Source organism: Tiliqua scincoides, chromosome 3, assembly GCF_035046505.1.
Source record: "Tiliqua scincoides isolate rTilSci1 chromosome 3, rTilSci1.hap2, whole genome shotgun sequence".
NCBI classification, from domain to species: domain Eukaryota; kingdom Metazoa; phylum Chordata; class Lepidosauria; order Squamata; family Scincidae; genus Tiliqua; species Tiliqua scincoides.
In genome coordinates this window covers 36696588-36719374 of record NC_089823.1, presented here as the reverse complement: position 1 = coordinate 36719374, position 22787 = coordinate 36696588, and the positions used below count along the sequence as shown (strand labels likewise).

General features: G+C 42.2%; 2 protein-coding genes across 4 annotated transcripts in view; both read left to right on the top strand.

The window, feature by feature from the left end:
• The window catches only part of RPL24 (ribosomal protein L24), a 276024-nt gene extending 275830 nt beyond the window's left edge, over positions 1-194 (top strand). For all 3 annotated transcript variants that reach the window (XM_066619765.1, XM_066619766.1, XM_066619764.1), the window contains exon 6: positions 69-194. In XM_066619765.1, coding sequence (XP_066475862.1) covers positions 69-149 — 81 coding nt within the window. In that variant the 3' untranslated portion in view covers positions 150-194. The remainder of the gene's footprint in view (positions 1-68) is intronic.
• Positions 195-4623: 4429 nt separating this feature from the next.
• Positions 4624-21826, top strand: ZBTB11 (zinc finger and BTB domain containing 11). The gene is made up of 11 exons (XM_066619899.1): positions 4624-5107; positions 7390-7625; positions 7769-8000; positions 8994-9826; positions 10258-10437; positions 11724-11957; positions 14771-14915; positions 16548-16665; positions 18137-18295; positions 20268-20443; positions 21041-21826. The coding sequence occupies exons 1-11, from the start codon at positions 4798-4800 to the stop codon at positions 21550-21552; spliced, it is 3135 nt and encodes a 1044-aa protein (XP_066475996.1). The 5' UTR covers positions 4624-4797; the 3' UTR covers positions 21553-21826.
• The last annotated feature ends 961 nt before the right edge of the window (positions 21827-22787 follow it).

The window sequence follows — 22787 nt, the reverse complement described above, 5'->3', positions numbered from 1 at the left end:
TTGTCAGTTACCATCACAACTTTGTAATTAAAATGCATCCTCTTTTGTGTCTTGTTTTCTATTTACAGGCACCTACAAAGGCTGCACCGAAGCAAAAAATAGTGAAACCAGTGAAAGTTTCTGCCCCTCGTGTTGGAGGGAAACGCTAACTTGCTGTGCTGTTTTGTTTTTGTCAAATAAATATTTGACTTGTAGCATAATGTTTCTTATGTTATCTTCTGGGGATTTAGGTATCTTGGAGCTGCAGTGGATCACAAGATGAACATGAGTCAGTAGTGTGATGCAGCTGCAAAGAAGGCGAATGCAGTTTTAGTCTGCATTAGAACTGTAGCTTCCAAGTTGTGATAAGCTGTGGTTCCGCTTTACTCTGCACTGCAGTACTGTGTCCAATTCTGGGCACCTCAAGAAAGATGTAGACAGACTGGAGCAGGTTCAAAGGAGAGCAACGAGGATAATCAGAGGATTCGAGAACAAGCACTAAGACGAAAAGTTGAGGGAACTTGGGATATTCAGCCTGGAGAAGAGAAGGCTGAGAGGGCATATAATATTGCACTTCAAATACCTGAAGGGCTGTCATATGGGTCAGATTTGTTCTCAGCTCCCTCTGAAAGTAGAACTAGATCCAGTGGGTACAAACTGCAAGTACAAATTGTAGTGATAATGGTTGGTCATCAGGAAGGAATTCCTGATGGTAAGGGTGGATCAACTTGGAACAAATGGCCAAGGGAGGTACTTGGACATAAGTCCTGTTTTCATTGGGGCTTACTCTCAGTTAAGTGTGTCTCGGATTGCAACCTTAGATTTGTTTAATACCTAAAATTATAGACAGAATTTGTGTAAAGTGAAAAATGTATTCTGCAAAGGTATTTTTGGCAAAACATTCTATAGCATTGTTTCAAACAGGGTTGTGAGCCAATTTCAGGTGGGTCCCCATTCATTTCAATATTTTTATTTTAATATTTTAGACTTGATGCTGCCATGCTATGTGACTGCATTTGGGGAAATGTTACAGACCTGTATTTTTAACAAGCTATTATGCATATTCTTTTAACAATGACAGTAGATGGGACTTAAGTCCTGGGTAAGTATGGTTAGGATTACAGCCTAGGATTGTTAAAAATTTTCCTACTTGATGATATCACTTCTGGTCATGACATCACTTCCAGTGGATCCTGATAGATTCTCATTCTAAAAAGTGAGTCCTGGTACTAAATGTGTGAGAACCACTGTTCTACAGGAAAAACTTGTTGCAAGATCTGAAGAAACTAATTTTTGAAAAAACTTAAATTATATGACTATTGACGTTATATAAAAAATCCAGTGTTAGCTCCCCTATGAAACAGCAAGCCAATATCAAAGAAGACTCTTATCTACAAACACCTTGATTTGTTACTCAGGCTTCATTCTGATTTTCCATAATATATTTGCCTGGCTTGACTGAATGTTCCATATGGGTCCAGCCTATGTAACATATTTACTTTATTGATGTGTGAAATATATTTGGCACTGAAAACCAATCATTCACTTTGAGTTGGCAAGGACTTAACACTAATATCATTGACCAACCAGCTTGTGGGCCACTGATTAGAAAACTAAATCACTGCACTCACATTGGAGGTGAAACTTTGACCATCTTCAAATAGTATTTTCTGTTCCTGTTACAGGTCTTGGGTCATACATGCATACCTTATTCCCTTTAAGAAAATGGTTTTGTGTACTGCAATACCGGGTTGAGATGGCAGGTTCAGGACAAAACCTAGATTCAGGCCAATCCAGTATTGTGCTAAATAAGGTATCATGTTCCATAAGGGGACAGCATGCAGCCCCAAGACTTCCTGTCTTTTCTAGTATCTAAATAAGTATAGCCTAAAGTGAGCTTTCCTTCACTCTACAGGAGCGAGGGAATCACCCACTTTTATGCAAACCAATATTCTATTTGTTTTAATTGCAAATAAAAATGATATCTTTAAGGCATTCTAACATTCTAAATGTTTCTGTTGATTTAATGAGTCAAAAAATTCAACACTGACCACATGTTCATAAACTTTACATTCAAACACATTTTGTAATTCCTTATTTTGTATTTCTGGTTACAACAGAACGTTTCTTCAATTTTCTGTAATAGACACCATAACTAGCAGTACATCATCATTTGCATCCTTCCGTCTTGGTATGTTCTGTCAGCTTCTTGGAGTGACAATCAGCCTGAAGAAAACACAGGTCATGGCTCAGGAGGTAGACTCACCTCCCTGCATTGCAATCTGTGCATGAACTGGAGGTTGTCCATGACTGCATACCTTGGCTCAATGACCTCTGACACACTCAACTAGCAGTAAAATCCTATGCATATCAACTCAAAAATAAGATCCAGTGAGTTTAATTGGGCTTCCACATATGTAAATACTGTATAGGACTTTCACCTATGAAATAGAAGTATATCTGAAATCATGTACTTTTATAACTAGTTAATAGGTGAGGTCCTAGTAAGTATCAATTGTATGGTTCAGTTTTGAAGTGCTCGGGTTTTAATACAGATTAACTCACTTGACTGGCAATCTGGCCTATCTACCAGTGAATGTTAATTGTATAATGGCTGTTCACTGTTATTAACCTGTTCCTAAATGTGTTTACTCAGAATCAACTTCCGCTGAATTTAATGGAAAAAAAACATTTATTTCTGCAGATGTTTTGTAGACTACAGTCCACTTCATCAAATGCTACACATAGGATTAAAAGGTGTAGGATAGATCTTACACAGAGGTACAAGACCAATTTCACTTGGCTTAAGTATACCTCCATGCATAGGAGTTCAGCCTCAGTAGTATTTTTTCTACAGAGAACCGAGAGTTGACTCATGATGATGCGTTTCTCTGAGAACTGAGTGACCTTTGCTGATTTGGGAAAAAAAAATTCACCTTCCATGTTCTCATTTGCTTGGTTTTGAGTTTACTTCTGTTAGTAGTCTAGAAATACATACGTTGCTTTAACACATTAAAGGGCCCGATCCTACCCAATTTTCTTGTGCTGGTGCAGCTGTGCTAATGGGCATGTGCTGCACCCTGTGGTGGGGAGGCAGTCACAGAGGCCTACTCAAGGTATGGGAACATTTGTTCCCTTATCTTGTGGCTGCACTGATGCTGGAAAGTTGGATAGGATTGGGCCCTAGGTCTCCAGTATAGAACTAGCTATAAAACCTTCAATTTTTTAATTGAATCCTTGTCAGGGGACCTCAACTAAGAGATTTACACCACTAGAAAAACTCCAGCTGTTTCCATATACCTGAAAAAGTGTTATGTTTCTGAAACTTCACAACTTAGGTGAGTCAGAAAGCCCATAGACTTGCATTGTAGCTGTCAAAGAATGAGATTTGGGGGGGGGGTACTGTGTTGTGGTGGCTCTCTTTCTGGATGGTGCATCTTGGAATGAGTCCCTCATGGTTCCATTTGATCTCCCATGCTGCATAATAACCTCTCCAAGGAGTAGCATGTAAGGTTATTTGGGAGTGTGGATTGCAGTATCATCAGTGTAGCAATGACACCCAACACTACCTTAGTTTTCAACCTGATCCTGCAGAGGAAGTGGAGAGTCAACTGAACAGGGCACAATGGACTGGATGTGGATTAATAATGTAAAACTAAATCCAGCCCAGATGGAGGTGTTGGTGGTCAGTAGGAAAGCTAACAGAGTTGGCTGTTCAGCCCATTCTTCATAGGTAGTACTCCCTGTGACAGATCAGGTTCTCAGTGTGGGGGTGTTAATGGATAAGGAGGTGGGGGTGGCTGAGGTGAGGGGTGCTTTGACAAAGCTGCTGTTTCTGAGAAAGGCAGATCTGGCCACTATAACACTGTGTCAAAAACAGATTGGACCATAGCAATGGACTGTGGGAGGCTAGCCTTGAAGAGCATCAGGAAGCTACAGGAGGTACAAAATGCTGTGGCCTATGCCTGACTGAGGGCCCATGTACAAGAACATATTCCATCCTACATCAGCTGTCTTGGTTGCCAGTATGCTTTCAGGCTCTGTTCAAGCATTGGTTACGAGCTCGACAGCACACTCCTAATTTCAGTATGTTTGCTCAGAAATAATCCCCACTGGGTTCAATGGGGCTCACTGTGTGGATAGGACTGCAGCCTCAGAGCCCCATCCTATGCCTGCCTACTCAGAAGTAAGCCCCATTAGAGTGAATGGGGCTTACTCCCAGGTAAGTGGATAGGATTGCAGCCCTGATTCCCCCCGTGATCACTTGGTGTAAACTTTGTTGAGAGTCAATTTTTTGGTCATTTCTGGAAAAAGTATGTATTTTTACCCTGTATTTTTCTGCTTGTTTCAGAGGCGCTGATGATGTCTCGGCTCAAGCGGTAGCCTCGGAGCCCCCCAGCTGCACGCTGCGCCGGGTGCATGAAGGGATTGCGCCCGCTTCAAAGATGGCGCTTGAGCCTTCAACCTGCTCCAGCTTCCTGCGCATGCACGCCCAGCGCGGGCGCGACGCCTTTGCCCCGTTCCAACATGGCGGTGCCGTTCCACACCCCCCACTTCCCCCTGCACTGGCGGCCAGGCTACCCCTTCGCCGACGTCACTTCCGCTTGTGCAGCAGCCATTTTGTCTTTCCGTCGAGCCCGCTGCCCGAGCTTCTTCCTCCCACCCGCCGCCGCGGACCGCGAAACTGCAGTTCCACCCCCTGGGGCCGGCGCCCGGACCCCCCTCCTTCCCCCGCCCCCTCGGGCGCTTCGCCCGTGAGGGCCGCAGGCGCCCTCCGCGGCCGTCGCTGCGCCCTCCGGGGGGTGGGCGGCTGGGGCCATGTCGAGCGAGGAGAGCTACCTGGCCATCCTGCGCTACCTGACCAACGAGCGCGAGCCGTACGCGCCAGGCACGGAGGGCAACGCCAAGCGCAAGATCCGCAAGGCGGCCGCCTGCTACGTGGTGCGCGAGGGCACCCTCTACTACCAGCGCCGGCAACGCGACCAGCAGCGCTTCGCCGAGCTCGAGGTGGTGCTGCAGGCCGAGCGCCGCGCCCGCCTCATCCGCGCCGCCCACCTGGAACCTGACGGCGCGCACCGCAACCGCCTGCAGACCTGGCAGCGCCTCTCGCGCCGCTACTGGTGGCGAGGTGAGCCCGCCTCTGGAGAGCGCCGCCCCGGCACTCGGTCTGGGGAAGAGCCGCCCGCGGGTGGGCGCAGAGCAGAGGGGAGGGCCTTTACGACCAGGGGGCGGCCCCTGAAAGTGAGCGTTGGGAGAGTGAGGGCAGGTGAAAGGAAGTGTTTCCTTGCCCGTTGGTCTGTGGAACTCCCTGCCACAGGATGCGGGAGGCGCCTGGCCTGGATCCCTTTGAAAGGGACTGGGCAGAGTCATGGAGGAAGAGGCCATTGTGGATTACAAGTCTATGGGACTCCTTGCCAGAGGATGCAGGAAGGCACCTGGCCTGGGTGCCTTTGAAAGGGGACTGGACAGAGTTCTGGAGGAAAAGACCATCACAGGTTACAAGCCATGATGTATATGTGCAACCTCCTGGTTTTAGCCTCAGAATGCTAGATGCTACAGAGTGAAACTAAGATGCAGGTCTTTTATTGTCTTGTGTACAGTGGCGCCTCGCAAGACGAAATTAATTCGTTCCGCGAGTCGTTTCGTATTGTGAAATTTTCGTCTTGCGAATCGCGATTTAAAACAAAAAAAAAGGAAAAAAATTCGTCTTGCGAAGCACAGCCATAGAAAAATTCATCTTGCGAGTCACCAAAAAATCACAAAACGCTTTCGTCTTGCGAGTTTTACGTTGTGCGAGGCATTCATCTTGCGAGGCATCACTATACTTCCCGAGGTGGGCCACTGGGCAATAAAAGAAGCTGGATGAGATGGGCCTTTGACCTGATGCAGCAGAACTCTTCTTATATTTTTATGATGCTGCTGTCCATCAGCCTCCCAAAAGCCCTGCAAGGGGCCTGGCTGGCACTGGTGTCCTGGGCTGAACTTCCTGAGAGCAGCTCTCAGGCAAGCTCAGAAATGCCCACTGGAAACGAGGCTCAAGCAAGTGGGCGTTGCCTGAGACCCTCACACAGCCCTGAAATCAGTCTCAGGGTGGTAGTGACAGGTCTGTCTAGTGGCCATCTGCTACCCTAAGGATTGGGCTGCGTCTCCAGACTTTGTTCATTCTTTCTGAAGACCACTTTCAATATTCTCAACTGGTTTTAGCTTAAGTTTTCAAGATCAATGGGGACACTTTAGGTGTCTTTTTGTGTCATGATCCCAATATATAAATAAAGTAGGAGACTGGAGAGCCCACAAACAATCCCATCCCCCTTCTAGGACCCTATCCATCCACTTCCACCACTACCCTCCCCTTGCTGTTCTCAATAACCAAATTTTCCTATTAGAGAGTGCAGAAAAAAGTTGCCATGAAGCCTGGCACTAGTGAAAGCTATTTTAGCACAATTGCTAAGAACCTGAGCAGGACTGGGACACAATCTCCTGATACCTGAAGGGTTGTACCACATGCCTCCCACTTTATCTGGTGGCTCTCTAGTCCAGTGGTCTTCAGTCTTTTACATTCCTGAAAGTTGCTGTGATCCCACAACTGAGGCTTCATGACCCCATTGGAGCCCTGACTCCAAGGTTGAAGAACACTATGTTAGCGCATCAGAATAAATGCAAAACATCATTTTTCTTATATTGTTGTGTTTCTTAATTGTTTCAGTGTTTTGTTTCTTTGATGCGTAACCTGCTTTGAGAACTTTTTGTTGTTGTTGGGAAGCAGTAAATAAATATATTTAGAATTTGCATAACGTTTGAGGTGTTCAGAGGGTGAAGTTATTTTGATACATATTGCAACAGTCGGCTTAGGTCAGGATGTATCCTGCATAGTTTCTGTGTAACCTGCAGAATCAAATGCCCTGAATTAACATATGGAATCCTGACATCCGTTAACTGTGCAATCCTAAGTATGTTTTCATTGCCATATATTCTACTGCATTTAATGGGACCTGTTCACAGATAAATGTGTGTAGGATTACAGTTGAAGGCCCTGCCATATCCAACTTTCCAGAGCTGATACAGGTGTGCCAACAGGGTGTGCACTGCATCCTGTGGTGGGGCAGCAGTCATGGAGGCCTCCTCAAGGTTCGGGAACATCTGTTCTCTTACCTCGGGGCTGCATTGCAGCTGCATCAGTGTTGGAAAGTTGGATGGGATTGCAGCCTAAGTCATATAAGGAGAAGGTGAATTTTCTGTGTATCTTGTTTTTGCTTTTCATTTGAAATTGTATGGAGATTATCTAAACATTATATCATTTTCTTGAATAATTGCCCATTAGTACCTGAAAGAGAAAATACAGAGAAAATACATCCTTTCTTGCACAAATGCAGCAATGAACTCAGCGTTTGCTTTTATATCTTTCTTTAGGCATTCTAAAGCAAGTTAAAGATTACATTAAAGAGTGTGGCAAATGCCAGGAAAAATTAGACCGTTCCAGATCCTTGTCAGATCCTTCTGAAATGCTGGAAGAGTTAGGATTAGACACAATATCTCATGAAGATAGTAATGAAACAGATGATGAATTAAGTAACTCAGCATCACTCCCAACAGCATCACCAAAACCTGTGAAGAAGAAGCCAATTGCCAAGCATGAGCTTGTATTTGTAAGTAGCATTGTGCTCTGGTACTGAGGGTTTGTTTTACATTTGTGTCTTCTGTTGCTATTAAGCATGAGAACTGTAGGATAAGATGTGCCTCTAAGCTTATTTAGATGTAACCCTTGGCTTGTTGCATTTTTGGATGCTAGGTTGATAGTAAAGGCCTTGTGAAACAGATTTCATCAAAGCATTCTCAGTCTGTCTTAAACCAACTGAATCAGCAGCGACATTCCAGTCAATTCTGTGATGTTACTTTGCTTATTGAAGAAGAAGTGTACAAAGCACATAAATCTGTTTTGGCAGCCAACAGTGAATACTTCAGAGAACTCTTTATTGAAAAGGGAGCTGTTTCCAGTCATGAAGCTGTAGTGGATCTTTCAGGTAAATTGTGGTAACTGTATAGAAAATGTTTACTAAGTGTGTAGGATGTTCAAAGATTAATTTATCAGATATTAAAGGTAGATAACCTACTACTGTTTTTTGAAAATCTGTAGTGTTTTTTTCCTCTGAATTTGGGAGGTTTGGGTACTTAATTTCATTTTCTTTCTTGTGTATTCTGCTTAAATCACTTAATTGACTGGGTTTAAAGGAGGCAGCTGCTTTAATTGTACAAATTTCCCCAACTGTTTTCACCCTTAATAGGAGGAAATTGTATTCTTGAAACTAATTAATATTGTATTCGTGTTCGTAGTTCACACTGTAGTGTTGCATACTTTCTTTGTTCACATGGAAATCTCATGGTATCACAGTGGGAGGGATGTTCTCTGCGGTTTACCAGAGTAGATCCAAATCAGACTTGGTTCCTTACTGACACTTTAAGTGGTCTTGCCACTCTAAAGTGGGCGTGGTGAGAACATGGCAGCTCCTGCAGCTCTAATGCTGTAGCATATTCTGAGCAAATAACCAGTCAAACTAGTCCATAAAGAATAGAATTTCATATTCTTTTCAAATATAATTAAGAAGCAAAAGGTACAACACGTGGAACTACCTTCTCTGCTCCCCTCCCAGTGGAGGGGTTTCCTTTTCATCAGAGGTCAAATCAGGCAGTCATTACTTTCGAGAGCTTTTGCTTTTGTCTGATCTTGTTTCTGTGCCTACACCTATGGATCTGCTGCTGCCACTGCTGCACAGTATTTGACTTCTAGTGTCTTCAGCTGCACCTCTAAGTCTCCAGCCATCCTCAAAGCCATGTTTGTTCTGGCAGAACTTGTATGGTTTGTAGGAACACACTCAGTACTTGGTGCATATGCTTTGAAGCTGTGATTATAGAGTCTGGCAGTGAGTGACTAAACTGCTAATAAAAACATTTGTTTATTTTTAATAAATTTTGGGATTCTTGATAAAAAGTCTGACATTTTCTCTTATTTGGTACAGGCTTTCGCAAGGCCAGTTTTCTCCCTTTACTGGAATTTGCTTATACTTCAGAGCTGACCTTTGATTTCTGTAACATGGCAGCTGTAGCTGAGCTGGCTCAACATCTCCTCATGACAGAAGTCCTGGAAATCTGTGAAAGTGTGCACAAACAAATGGAAGATAAACAGATCACAGTGTACCAAAAAGGAGATGTTCAGATAGTAGAGGTGGCTCAGAATCTTTTAGAACATAATGAAAGTGAGGAAAACCCCACAGATAGGTCTGAGCAGTCTTTTCCTACAGAAGATGCAGTAGCAACTGTAAATGGAGCCTGTTCAAGTACTGAAATGGAAGAGGCAACTGCACTAGAGGCTGCATTGGAAACTGTTACAGAACCTCTTGTAGACAATCCTCCAAAGTCTCCGGTGCATTCTGCAGATGTAGAAACACCTGCAAATGAAATGAAAGCCCAAGTAATGGAATGCATCACAAATCAGACAATATTGGAAGCTCAGGCTGAGCCTCCAGCAGCAGAACAAGTAGTTACCACTGCACCAGCAGAAAATGATAATGATCAGAACGTAAATAGTGAAGCAGATGCGACCACTGAAGCAAATACAGAAACTGCTGCTGAAGATTCCCAGGAAGGACTTAAGCGCAAACGCGGTAGACCATGTAAAACACAGATCATTCCACTGCCACAGTCTGAGACCTCTGTTTCTAGTCAAGAAGACACTTACAAAAGCAAGCTTCGTCAGCGTTCTGTTACTGAGGGTGGCTATATCAGATTACACAAGGGTACTGAAAAGAAACTACAGAACAGAAAGCCAACTCCTAAATCAGCCATCCAGCAGGTATGTTGGTTCAGAATCTTAATTTGTGTTGTATCTGCAGAAAAATTAATGAGGTTTGAGTTGTTTGTAATCCATAACTGTCGACTTGTACTCCCTAAAATGTGATAAAATTCCAAATGAATTTGAGCAGATGGATTTTGAGAAGAAGATCAAGCATAGTTCCCTTCTGTCCTTTTGATTGTACAGTTTAGAAAGTACCCCATCAAAGCTTTTAAGGTTGAGTCGCTAAGCATATTTTGTACAGATTTACTTTGCTGTGTGAACCACTCTGTGAACTTTGTTGTGGAATAGCAGTTTGTAAATATTTTTCACAATCTTAAATTTCATCATGAGTAATGCACATTATTTGTTTTTGCTTGTGGTGTTTGTGCTGTTAGATGTCCATAACGCAGTATTTTAGCCAGTGACTAAATTCTTCACTTTTTAATCAGGTTGCCATGAAGCTGGTGCAAAGAGGCAAGAAGATGAAACAACCCAAGAGAGAGTCTACAGAGCCCAATGAAGCTGAAGATCAGCACAAATGCAGTGAATGTGGAATGGTTTTTCAGAGGCGCTATGCTCTTATAATGCATACATTGAAGCATGAAAGGACAAAGAATTATAAATGCCCAGTAAGTTTATCTTGAAGTGCTTCCTTCATGATACATTTCTTTCTGTATTGCTCTTGTCAATCCATTTATTCTTTGTGTTGCATTGTGTACCATCTGCTTTGGTCTCTTGAAGCTCTGTCTTGACATGTTGCCATCCTTTCTAGGAGCCTTTTGATGCTGTTCTTTTTCCTAGTAATCTAATATCTCAATCTTCTCCAAAGAAATTTCAAATTAAGCTACTGGCAACTCTTCCATATGTTTCAATCTTTCAAATGTACAGTTTTTATATTTGCATCGTTCCCAAAATCTTGATGAATTAAATACATGGTAGTGATTCTCAATTCTGTCAACTGAAAATGTGTGTAAACTGGCTTTAGGCTGGTCTGAATTGGGACAGACCTTTGGAATTCCAGGCTTCACAGACCTGCGAGTTATAGTTATTCACACATATCATTTACCTATCATAGGGTTTCCCAAACTGTGGCTTGCAACCCACTGGTGGGTTGCGAGCCCATGTGCAGTGGTCTAGGGGTGGACCCTTCTGCCCACCCTTGCCTTCAGTCATCTCCAAATTGGAGCCATTCCAGAAGCATTGAGAGGGCCTGGAGGCCTCTTCCATGTCATGCCAATCCAGTGACCCACTCTGTTGGCTTTCATGTGCCTCAGAATGGCCTACAGAAGCATTCAGAAACTTTGGTTTTCAGGTGCAACTTCTGGTTTGATCAGAAGTTACTTCTGTGGGCCATCCTGTGGTCCATGGAGGGCATTCGAGTGAGTCACTGGCCTGGCACAGCCCAGAAAAGGCCTCCAGGCCCTCCCAAGGGGGTAGCCTGGCACTTCCAGGAGCATTGTGTCGCAACCCACTGTGGAGGACAATGTAAGTTGTGGTGCTGAAAAGTTAGGAAATCATTGACCTATCAGGTGTGTGGGGGAGTTATAGAATCTAGCCTAGACGCCTTTAAAAGGGGATTGGACAAGTTTCTGGAGGAAAAATCCATTATGGGGTACAAGCCATGATGTGTATGCGCAACCACCTGATTTTAGAAGTGGGTTATGTCAGAATGCCAGATGCAGGGGAGGGCACCAGGATGAGGTCTCTTGTTATCTGGTGTGCTCCCTGGGGCATTTGGTGGGCCGCTGTGAGATACAGGAAGCTGGACTAGATGGGCCTATGGCCTGATCCAGTGGGGCTGTTCTTACGTTCTTATGTTTAATCTTGCATACACAGAATTAGCATGCATGCTGGACTTTACTGAGATTGCAGTTTAATTTTCTGTGAAAAATAACTGATGTTGTTGCTTTCTTAGCTATGCAAAAAAGAGTTCCAGTACGGTGCCTCTCTGCGAGCTCACCTAGTTCGTCATACCCGAAAAAATGAAGTGACTGTTGCAACTGCTAGCATAGAAGAGAGTGGTACAACTGTGAAGGGCAGAACTAAAAGGGAGTTTATCTGTGATATATGTGGAAGAAGTTTACCTAAACTCTACTCTCTGAGAATCCATATGCTGAAGCATACAGGTGTAAAGCCGCATTCATGTAAGGTAAAAAAGTAAAATTATGTCCTCACCTTTTTAATGCAACTGTTGCCATATTAAAGTCTTCTAACTTAAAGCAGGAGTCTCCAAACCCCGGCCCGGGGCCCAGATGTGGCCACAGAGAGCCTCTATTCGGCCCACGGCTAGCCTCTGATCCCCTGAGAGCCTCTGGCCCAGTTGACCAAACAGAACCAGAGTTGTGCTTGTGTGTGCTTTACTTCCTTGGCTATGTTGGTGCTTGGAGAAATCTTGGACATTTGAGCCCATTCATTCATTCATCTAAGTTCCATCTCTAATGTATTTATTTAAATTTTATATTTAATTTTTTTTCCGGCCCTTGACACTGTGCTGGATATTTGATGTGGCCCTTTGGCCGAAAAGTTTAGAGAGCCCTGACTTAAAGCTTAAATTAATTGCAATTTAGGTCACTTATAATATACAGAGTGCACAATCCTATAGTAAAAAAAAATGGAAAAGTCTTAAATTGTAACGCACCTCAGGTTTTGACTTTCTTTAGCATAAAACCAGGAATGCTATGGAACTTTCCACCACACACACACAAAGAAAAAGATGAGTGTTGCCAGGCCATACTAGTGGAGAAGCCCCCCCCCCATATCTTTTTAAACCATTGATAGTTTGAAACCTTAGATGTTTGGAACTAACACTGGCACATATTATAGTGTATCTGTTACTTCAGTGCAGGGATAGGTAACTTGTTTAGCGTGTAGATAGTGGATTTATTTGCAGCTAGTTTGTTCAGTGTTTGGTGTTCGCAAACCTCGTGTTTTCAGGTATACTGTTAGTATAAGGCTGAAGTATTCAGTCTGTGCGTCCCGGCTCCCTGGGGAGGCATGGCTAGCTGCCAGGGGCATCGTGAGGCATCTCCAGGAGAGAGGTGGCTGTAGCTGGACTTAGCAGTAGTAGAGTAGAGTAGCCGCACTGCTCTGCTCAGCTGCACCTGCCACCTCCCTACTTGCTGCTTTTCTTCAGCTGTGAACGAGTTGGGTGGGGCAGCATCAGGCAGGGGGGGCGTGTGAAACATGGTGGGGGGAGGTGGGAGAGAAGGCTGGCTGGGCAGCAGCGGAGGTGCTGCATCTCATCAGCACAGGGCAAGCTCCTGGCAGGCTTCAAACTGGGAGGGAAGCAGCGCTTTCCTCCACTTGGGAAGGAGGGAGCCCAGTCTGCTCTGGAGGGGGGTGTCCCAATGCATCAGCCTGCATTCCTCCGTCTTGCCTGGGGGGAACAGGGGTGGCATCTGCATGCTGGGGTGTATGTGTGTGAGCAGCCCCCATCTGCTTTGGGAGTGAGTTGTAATCTTGCTCTGTGTGGCTGCAATCCTTTCCACGCTTTCCTGGGAGTAAGCCCCATTGACTCAAATGGGACTTACTTCTGAGTAGACCTACATAGGCTTGGGGTCTGTGTCAGCTTAATCAAGGATTCTCACCTTTCTCTTTTTTCTTCCCCTTCAAAAAAGAGAAAAAAAGCCACTCTTGATGACTTTGTCTCCAAAAATTGATTAAAAAATAAAAATACACATTCCTCTTCAGCCATCACCCTTTTTCTTCCTGCCTCCTGGGGGGGTACTTTCCATGTTGTTGTTGTTGTTGTTGTTAACAACAGTATTTATATATCGCTTTTCAACAAAAGTTCACAAAGCAGTCTACAGAGAAAAATTGAATAACTAATGTCCCAAAAGGGCTCACAATCTAAAAAGATGCAACACCAGCAGACAGCCACTAGAAAAGACACTGCTGGAGTGAGGTGGGCCAGTTACTCTCCCCTTGCTAAATAAAAGAGGAGCACCCACTTGAAAAAGTGCCTCTTACCAGTTAGCAGGGGTTATCTGTTGTTGGCTGCTAAATGTTGGCTGCTGTTGTAAGACAAAAGGCACAATCTTAGCTAGATCTACTCAGAAGTAAGTCTTATTGTGTTAAGTGGGACTTACTCCCAGGAAAGTGAGGTTAGGATTGTAGCCAAACAGTCTCTGGGTCTCAGTTTGCATCAGTTTGCAATTAGCAGATACACACAAAACAAAGTCTTTCCCTCCCCCAGCAAATTCATCACTTCCCCCCCTTTCCAAAATCCTCCAGGTATGCTGTTAACAAACTCAGGGCACAATCCTAACCAGGTCTACTCAGAAGTAAGTCCTATTTTGTTCTATTGGGCTTACTCTCAGGTAAGTGTGGTTAGGATTGCAGCCTCAGAGTGCTGGCAGCTGTTTTTTTGTTTCTAGTGTATAATTGTAACATCTTCATCCAAAAGCTCTGTTCAGGCATTCTGAAACTGAACATGGATAAAATGAAACGTGAAATGAGCTGGCAAGCCCCAGTTTCAACACACTGCATGATCCTACTCTTCACAGTTACAGCCTTCCTCTCTGCAGGCAAAGTTGGGGTGGTGATGGCGGCTGCACTACAACGTGTGTTGGCTCCAGGGATGGGGCTTGCTGATACACTCCTATTGGCATTGTAACCATGGTGTTAAAGCGCAGGAACATGACTTGAGATAATCAATCAAGATAGTAGTTTGCAGTGTAATTTGCAATATTGCACTATGCACTCACAGAAGGAGTACCTTTTGAAGTGGTCTTTGTTATTAGTTGGAGTGTTTTTAAAAGAACAAAGTTTGTCTCCTTCTGAACAATCCAGTTTCCTTTGCCACAAAATAGTTACTATGTGGTATTGTGTGTGTGAGATCTATCTTTACCATGCAGCACAAGCACATTCAGCAAGTATATTGTCAAGGTAGATTCTTGTCTGTTTGGAAGAATTTCTGTGAAAAATAACTTTTTCTGACTTTCTGACAATTTTGTCTTATAGATTTGTGGAAAGTCGTTTACCTACAAACATGGTTTAAAAATGCACCTTGCACTCCATGAGGCACAGAAGCAGTTTAAATGTGAGCTCTGTGATAAGTCATTTGTCACAAAACGAAGCCTTCAGGAGCACATAAGCATTCACACAGGTAAATATAGAAACTTCTCCTTATTTAATGCTAGAAGTTATATAGATAGCTTTCAGGAATGTATGAACTGAATATATTGAACAGGAGCCAAATAGTTAGTCTATGTCATGCAGCACTCCATCTACCTTTGCCCTCGGAGCTGAGAGGCTAGAGGCCAAGTATTTGGCCGGTTACTTTGAATCAATATGTGAGTTTCCATCTTCATTCTGCCAGCAGCATGCTTATACTTGTCCCTAGTACAAGTGTGAGTACAAGTATTATTTGTTCTTACAGGCCCCCTGTCCCTAAACTTTTCATGATTTGAGCCCTCCCATCCCCAGCAATTAGAATGTCTAGAAAAATTATCTGATGTGATAGTTTACCAAGTGCCTGGAAGTTGGGGCAGGGGTGGCTATGGACCAAAGTTGCAGATATTTCCTGTAATTGTAGAAACTGTTGCACAAGTTAAAGGTCATAGTAAGTTTTTGAATGTTTCCATTGTTTGTAATTGTACTCTGTAATTGTGGTGTTTAAAATTACTACAAGTACCAGGATGGGATGAAAGACATGTGATGCTTTTTTCATGGTCACGTCTTGTTTTGGTCTCATGCTGTTCAGTTCCCCTCAGACTATTTTGTTCCTGTTCCTCCTCTGCTCAGAGTACTTCCACCCCCACTTCACTTCTGTTTCTTCACATTTGTGAACTTTTTGTTGAAAAGCGGTATATAAATACTGTTAATAATAATCGCTGTGTTACATCCACTGGTCAACTATCCTACCTCATACTGCCCTCACCCCTCTTCTACATACATGTGTCCCAAGTCCATATGCTCTCATTCTTGATTCTTCCTTGATATTGTTTTGTTTCTTCTCTGCTTCCTCTGACCTTCCCATCAGTCCATGCTGTCTCTTTCCCTACCTGGTACAGATACTTCTTGCAATTCCCATTTTCCTCACTCATTTTCACCACTTTCTTGCTTCTTTTTGTCCCTTTGTCTTCCTTCAAGATCTTTTGCCTTCATATCCTTTCTGCTTGTACTACAAAATATTTTCATCTTTTCCACACACTTTCTCCCACCCCCCCCCCATCCTGTTTCTGTTTTTATTCGGTGTTTGCTTTTTCTATCTGTACTCTTCTTCTCCTGGCCATTAGTCCCTTAGACTTTGTGCTTATTTTGGAATACTTAGCCTTTCTCCTTGCCCTTTGTGAGTCTTCTCCCAGACAAACTAGTCATTTGTGTCATCGTTATCCCCTCTGAATTTTCTGATTTTCAAAATTCTTTGAGTAACCCATTTTAACAGTTAGAAGGGACTTGTGACATGCCAGCAGGCAAACTCAGATCGTACAGGTAACAGCTTTTTTTCCCCTTTAGCCCAGCATTGATAGAAAGCTGTTTTATATCAGGTAGGAATTTTTCTCTGCTGTACCTGAAGATGCCCAGGATTGAACTTAGGATTCTCTGCATGCAAAACAGGCCCTTCCTCCCCATTACTCACCCTTTTTTTAAACTTGTCTAATCACATTAAGGCGCATAGTGTTGATTATTTATGAAAGAGTGGTTATACTTCTGCAGTATTACATTTCATGCAGTTAGTCTCATGCGTAATAAGATAATGTGTGTGTTAAATACACTGCCATTCTTCCTTTATCAGGAGAATTAAAATATATTTGTGCACACTGCGGAAAGACTTTCCATAGAGCTTCAGGACTTAGTAAGCACATAAAGAAACACCAGCCAAAACCTGAAATTCGTGGGTATCAGTGTACACAGTAAGTATGAATAGTCTTCAAAAATAATTAAAGATGGCTTTGCTGATCTTATTTGATCATAAATGCGTGTTTATAGTGAAGGATGCCCAAAATAAACAAAGTAAAAACTTCTGTACGACAGAGAAAATGCTTTCAATACTACTTGAAGAAATTGGCAATCAACTTTCTTCAAGTTGCATCTTAATTTCACTTTGACTTGCATGACCAAGCTTTATTACTTAGGACCTTGTTCCCTTTTGCTGTGATCCATATAAAGAGGTTCACATAAGTTTGAACCTTGCTGTTTCCATTCATCCTCTTTTCAATTTCCTTTATAGTATGGTTCACATAAGAGAATTTTTACCACGTAAGAAATAATTCTGACTTGCACTTCTGGTCTGTGGTAATTCTGTAATTTATTACCTGACCCGCAAAGTCCTATTTCTTCCTTCATTTCTACCCTAGTAAAGTGTACTGCAATTAATCCAGGTTATTCTAGACGAGGCCTTTCTTATGAGCTGCAATAGACCTATAGAAACTTACCTTGGCTGGGGAGCAGCATAAGAGAAACATTACTACAATTATCCTTAATTAAGCAGAATTGATAATCTGCTGGCTTCTTGTGTTTTTTTTAATACTCTTTCTGAAGACTCCTTCCATGATGACAAGATCATAGTGAAAACAGAGACCAGTTACAAAGAAGAGGGACATTTGAGCACTTACTGAATTCAAGAGGTTTGCAGAAATTAAGAAACTTGCAAATACAAAACCCCCAAGGGGGTAAAAGAGAGCCCCAGACCCTTTTGTTTCCTGGGGAATCTTAAGGGTTTAAAAGAGGGAGTCTTGATTCCAAAAGAGGTTTCATAATGCATTGGAATACTTGCTCTTTTCCTACTCGGGATCTGGCAAGACATGAAGTACACTAGGAAGTTGACTGTGTGAAGGGGAGTACAGAAGGGAACTTGAAAACAGAGAGAAGAGTCAGGAAGACTGGAAACACAGTGAACAAGTACTGCAACTAACAGTGTGATTCAGGGCATTTTTTCTCTGAAGATAGTTGTATGGAGCCCAGTGGGAAGATGTGGAAAATAATTTGGGAAGGGGGTAGAGATGACTTGAACCTAGCTCTTGCATTGTGATTCAGGTCATTTTACTCTGAAGTAAGCCTCGGAGTCCAGTGAAACTTCAAGGGAAATATGTAAACCCCTAAAACAGCCTGCTACAAACTGAGTATGCTTAGCAGTCCTACGAACTACAGAATGTTAGCCATATTTGGGGGGGGGGGGGAACCAACAGCAGAATGTGAGGATGGGGGAAGAAATGGCTGCTTCAACCTTTAACAACTGGAGATGAACAATTTCAATAAGGGTTTTTAGGATTGCTTTCAGGGATAAAAGACTGCATGCAGATATGTACCTATACCGTAATAACTTTACACTTTTCTTCCTTGACAAAAGATACATACATGTGTTGTATGATTATGTTGTTTCAGATGCGAGAAAAGTTTCTATGAATCTCGGGATCTCCGGCAGCATATGAACAAGCATCTTGGAGTGAAACCGTTCCAGTGTCAGTTTTGTGGAAAATGCTACAGTTGGAAGAAAGATTGGTATTCTCATGTGAAATCCCATTCTGTTACTGATCCATACAGGTAAAACAGTCTAAACTATAAATACTCAAGCAGTAAAGGCCCACAGTCAAGTCTGTATTGTGTAATTTTGCTCATGCACAATGGAATACCATTGCATATATTAAATGGGTTTTATAGGTCACAGCCAAGGGATGTTAGACTTATTTGAAGCAAATCTTCTGATGATTGCCTAAATTAACTATGTAAAAGCTAAGTATATACAGCTAATCCTGTGTGTTAACCCTCATCTGAACAAAAAAGTGTGTTTTATTAGTCTGGTGGTGTGGTCAGATATACCCAGAGTGATACACATTAGAAAATGTGTTTCTTGCCTCAAGTGTAACACCACCTGCAAAGGGGAAAAATTATTTTGGCAACACTGTACAAATGTAGAACAAACAATGGGATCAATAATACACTGGCTCCTTCAGTTACAGACATCCAAGTTATGGGTGACTTCATGCAGATGCAGCATGTCCTTCAATTGTGCTTTTGCACAGGCACAATAGAATAGGCCTAGCAAGAACCAGACATTTCAACTTACATATGCACCCCTAACTTATATGTATGTAGGGAACTTAGTGTAATGATACTTTTGTGCGTACAACAGTTTCTAAACGGGTACTACTTGGTGTGTTCCCCCATTTTTTCCTATATAAAAAGTGATATGTAAACTCACTAAAATTTCAGTGCAATTGGGGTACAGAATGATCAGGGTATATTGAGGGTTTTTTCCTCTCTCACAACACTAGAACCAAGGACTCTCCAATGAAACTGATTGACAGAAGATTTAGAATGGACAAAGGGAAGTACTCCTTCACATAGCATATAATTAAACTAAGAGGGCTAGACAAATTCATGGAGGACAAGTCTGTCATAGGCTGCTAATCATAATTGCCATATACTGCCTTCTGAATAAGAGGAGGTGTGGAATACCTGTTGCAGGGGAGCAAGAATGGAAGAGGGGTATGTCTGTATAACCTGTTTGTGGGCTACCCAGGTGGGCCACTGTTGGTAACAGGATGCTACTCTAGATGGACCTTCGCTCTGATCTAGCAAGGCTACTATTTTATGTTCTTATGTAGTTTATGAAAAGCCTATAAGTTTATGGGATGTGAAACACCACAAGTTGACCTCATCAAGGTTGAGAAATGTGAGCAGTATGGACATGGAAAATGGAAATAAAAATTGTATTTATTTTCCCTCTAATTCTCAGTGTCAGTTTGCCCCATTATAAACAGCTCAAGAAAAGTCTTAGCTCTGGATTCCCTTGGGAGAGATGCAAAGCTCTTAGAATTAAATGACCTCTTTTTTCTTGCTTACTGATTTACTTTGTAAAAATTTTTCTTTATGCTTTTATTGAATAACCATCTACTACAGGGGTGTCCAAAGTTTTTGGCAGGAGGGCCACATCGTCTCTTGACACTGTGTCGGGGGCTAGGGGAAAAAAGAATTAATTTACATTTAAAATTTGAATAAATTTACATAAGTTTACATAAATGAATATATTAAAGGTGAACTTGAATGAATGAATGAAAGTCTTGCAATAACTTAAGGCCTATAAATGGCCTTTCCTTTGCTGCTGCTACTAAATCACAGATGTGAAACAACAAGCAGTGGAGGGAGCCCTCATCCCACAACTCACACAAGAGGTCTAACAGTCACCCTCACACTGAGAGCAGTTGCATCAGGTCAGCATGGGCCCCAACAAATCTTGGGGGGGCCAGAGGCTCATTGGAGACTGGGGACTCCCTGAGGGCCGCATTGAGAGGCCTCAAGGGCCGCAAGTGGCCCCAGGGCCAGGGTTTGGGCACCCCTGATCTACTACATTACTACTATATTTTTTTCACAGGTCGTTGCAATACACTTTCTGTCCTGATACTTCTGATAGACTGGAAAGTTAAAGTTCACTTTGAGAAGCTATTCTTGTAAAAATTATCCATACTACTAGGACATCTGTATACATCTCAAATTATCTTCATATTTTCTCCAGGTGCAATGTGTGTGGCAAAGAATTCTATGAGAAAGCTTTGTACAGAAGGCATGTCAAGAAAGCCACTCATGGGAAGAAAGGGAGAGCAAAGCAAAACTTGGAACGTACTTGTGAACACTGTGGAAGGAAATTCACCCAGCTTAGAGAATACAGAAGACACATGAACAACCATGAGGGTAAATGTGACGGCTTTAATTTTGAAAATATCACCATATCTAAAGAAAACAGCAAAAACCAATGAGATGTGGTTTAGAAATTTAAATATGTTACATTTTAAGGGCAACTAGCTCCAGTTAGCTTTGCTTCATTGCTGTAAGCAGATGGGGTAAAAATGAGCTTAATGTAATTGTATATTTTGTGTAAAGACTAAAACTGAAAGAATTAAAGCTGAACAGGGCTGTCTTTTTCCTAGAATAAACTTGTGGAATGGAACAGGCTAGTCTCAAGTATACTTTATACTTCCCATACATCTTGCCTTCATATGAATGGAAGGGTTGATTTCATAGGCTGGCCCTTGTTTCTGTCAACCTTCTGCTCCCTCTCTCTGGAGAAAGCATGTTCCAAGATTCAGGTTCTATCAACTGTCAGAGGCCATTCTCTCAAAGTGGTTGACATGTTATTTTGAGTATGAATAAATGAAAATGTGCTTTCAAAAGAGTCAGTAGTATATTGTACTGTAGCCATCTGAGCTTGCAGTAGAAGTGTTTTCCCTTGTCGTGGTTTTGCTCAGCTTCTCAAAAGTTGCTAACCAACTTTTTTTTTTGTTAAATTAGGTGTTAAGCCCTTTGAATGTCTGACCTGTGGAGTGGCCTGGGCTGATGCACGTTCTTTAAAGCGTCATGTGAGGTCGCATACTGGAGAGCGGCCTTATGTTTGTCCAGTATGCAATGAAGCCTACATAGATGCCCGTACCTTAAGGAAGCATATGACCAAGTTCCACCGGGATTATGTACCTTGTAAAATTATGCTGGAGAAGGACACGCTGCAGTTTCATAATCAGGGGACACAAGTGGAACATGCTATCAGTATTTTAACATCTGATGTACCAGAACAAGAAACAGAGATTTGTACTGAACAGGTTGAGACAGTTGTAGTGACTGAAGAAACACTTGAGGCTGTTGCAGCTACTGAAGAGTGTACAACAGTTTCCACTCTTTCTGACCAAAGTATCATGCAGGTAGTGAATTATGTATTGGCTCAACAACAAGGACAGAAAATAGCTGAAGTAACAGAAGCTATTCAGACTGTAGAAGTAGAGGTTGAACATGTTTCTGATCAGGACTGAATACAAATCTTTGTTAATGCAGAAGCTGATGACCTGGATGGAGCAGCATGCAGTTATCAAAGTATTAACTGTTTGAATGGTTGAACTTTTTTCAGTTCAACAATAGTTCCAGAACCGTGGCCTGAATTTCTTGAATATGGAATACCATCCTCTGTAATGGAAAAAGTAAAATTGAAGAGACTCAAAGTGTAACCATGGGCTTGTACTAAGACTACTTCATTGGTTGTAATCAGTAACAAAATCTAAAAATAAAGTAATCTGTGTGGTGGTGGTAGGTATGTTGTAATTCCTGGTTTTTTCCCTTCGAACTGTGTTGCTTTTGTTCAGCTTTTTACTTGTGGTGTAGTTGGTATGACAGAGTTGTGCCAGTAATCTTGACATTCAACACTACTTGCTCTTGAAAATCATGCAAAACCAGGTGGTCTAAACTGTGAATCTATTCATACAGTCATGGTGCCACTTCTGGGATTGCACAAGATGGTCAGTCTGACACATTTGATGAAATACCTTTCTTGTGCTTAAGGCCAGCAAATATGGGTAGTATAAAGCTACTTTTTTTAAGGTATTAAAGCTTTCACTAGGAAATCAATTATGACTTTCTATCCTTTGGTAATTCAAATCCCACTAAGGGTCCAATCCTACCCAACTTTCCAGTGCTGATACAACCACAGTGCAGCCCCAAGGTAAAGGAACATTTGCAGGCAGTTTTGCAGGGAAATTGGCTAGTAGTATCAATCACTGTAAAATTCTGCTTTACCACCTGCATTGCTTTTTGCATCACCTGGAAAATATTTCAAGATTGCATCTCTTGACTAGTAAAACATGTTTGTTTAATATATAAAACTTTGAAATTATACTGTTATTTCAGAGAATTATAGACCAAGGAAAATCTTAAGTGCAAAAATATTGTGTATAAAAAACTGAATGTGGTTATTGAATGTCATCTTAACTTTTAGTTAGTGTGGTATATATAATTTTTGTATCATACACAATCTGATAAAGATGGAGAGTTAGCAACTTGTTTAATTAGTTGTACAGCTTGGGTTCTTGGGGAAAATATGTGGCTCATTAGAAAAAGATGCAACACAGCACTCTAATTTCCAGTTGGTTTTGTCCTTTATCAAAACATAATGGAAAATACTTAGATCTGTAAACATATATACTGAGCTGTTGCCCAAAAATCTCAAAACAGCTCAGAATTAGTTGTCTGATGTGGTAGAAAAGTGTGGTAGCTA

Bases quoted from the DNA above. Each gene is read 5' to 3' on its own strand.
- ZBTB11 (XM_066619899.1), top strand. From the start codon at position 4,798: ATGTCGAGCGAGGAGAGCTACCTGGCCATCCTGCGCTACCTGACCAAC. The intron at 10,438-11,723 runs GTAAGTTTATCT...TTGCTTTCTTAG, and splicing joins CAAAGAATTATAAATGCCCA to CTATGCAAAAAAGAGTTCCA. The intron at 20,444-21,040 runs GTAAATGTGACG...TTGTTAAATTAG, and splicing joins ACACATGAACAACCATGAGG to GTGTTAAGCCCTTTGAATGT.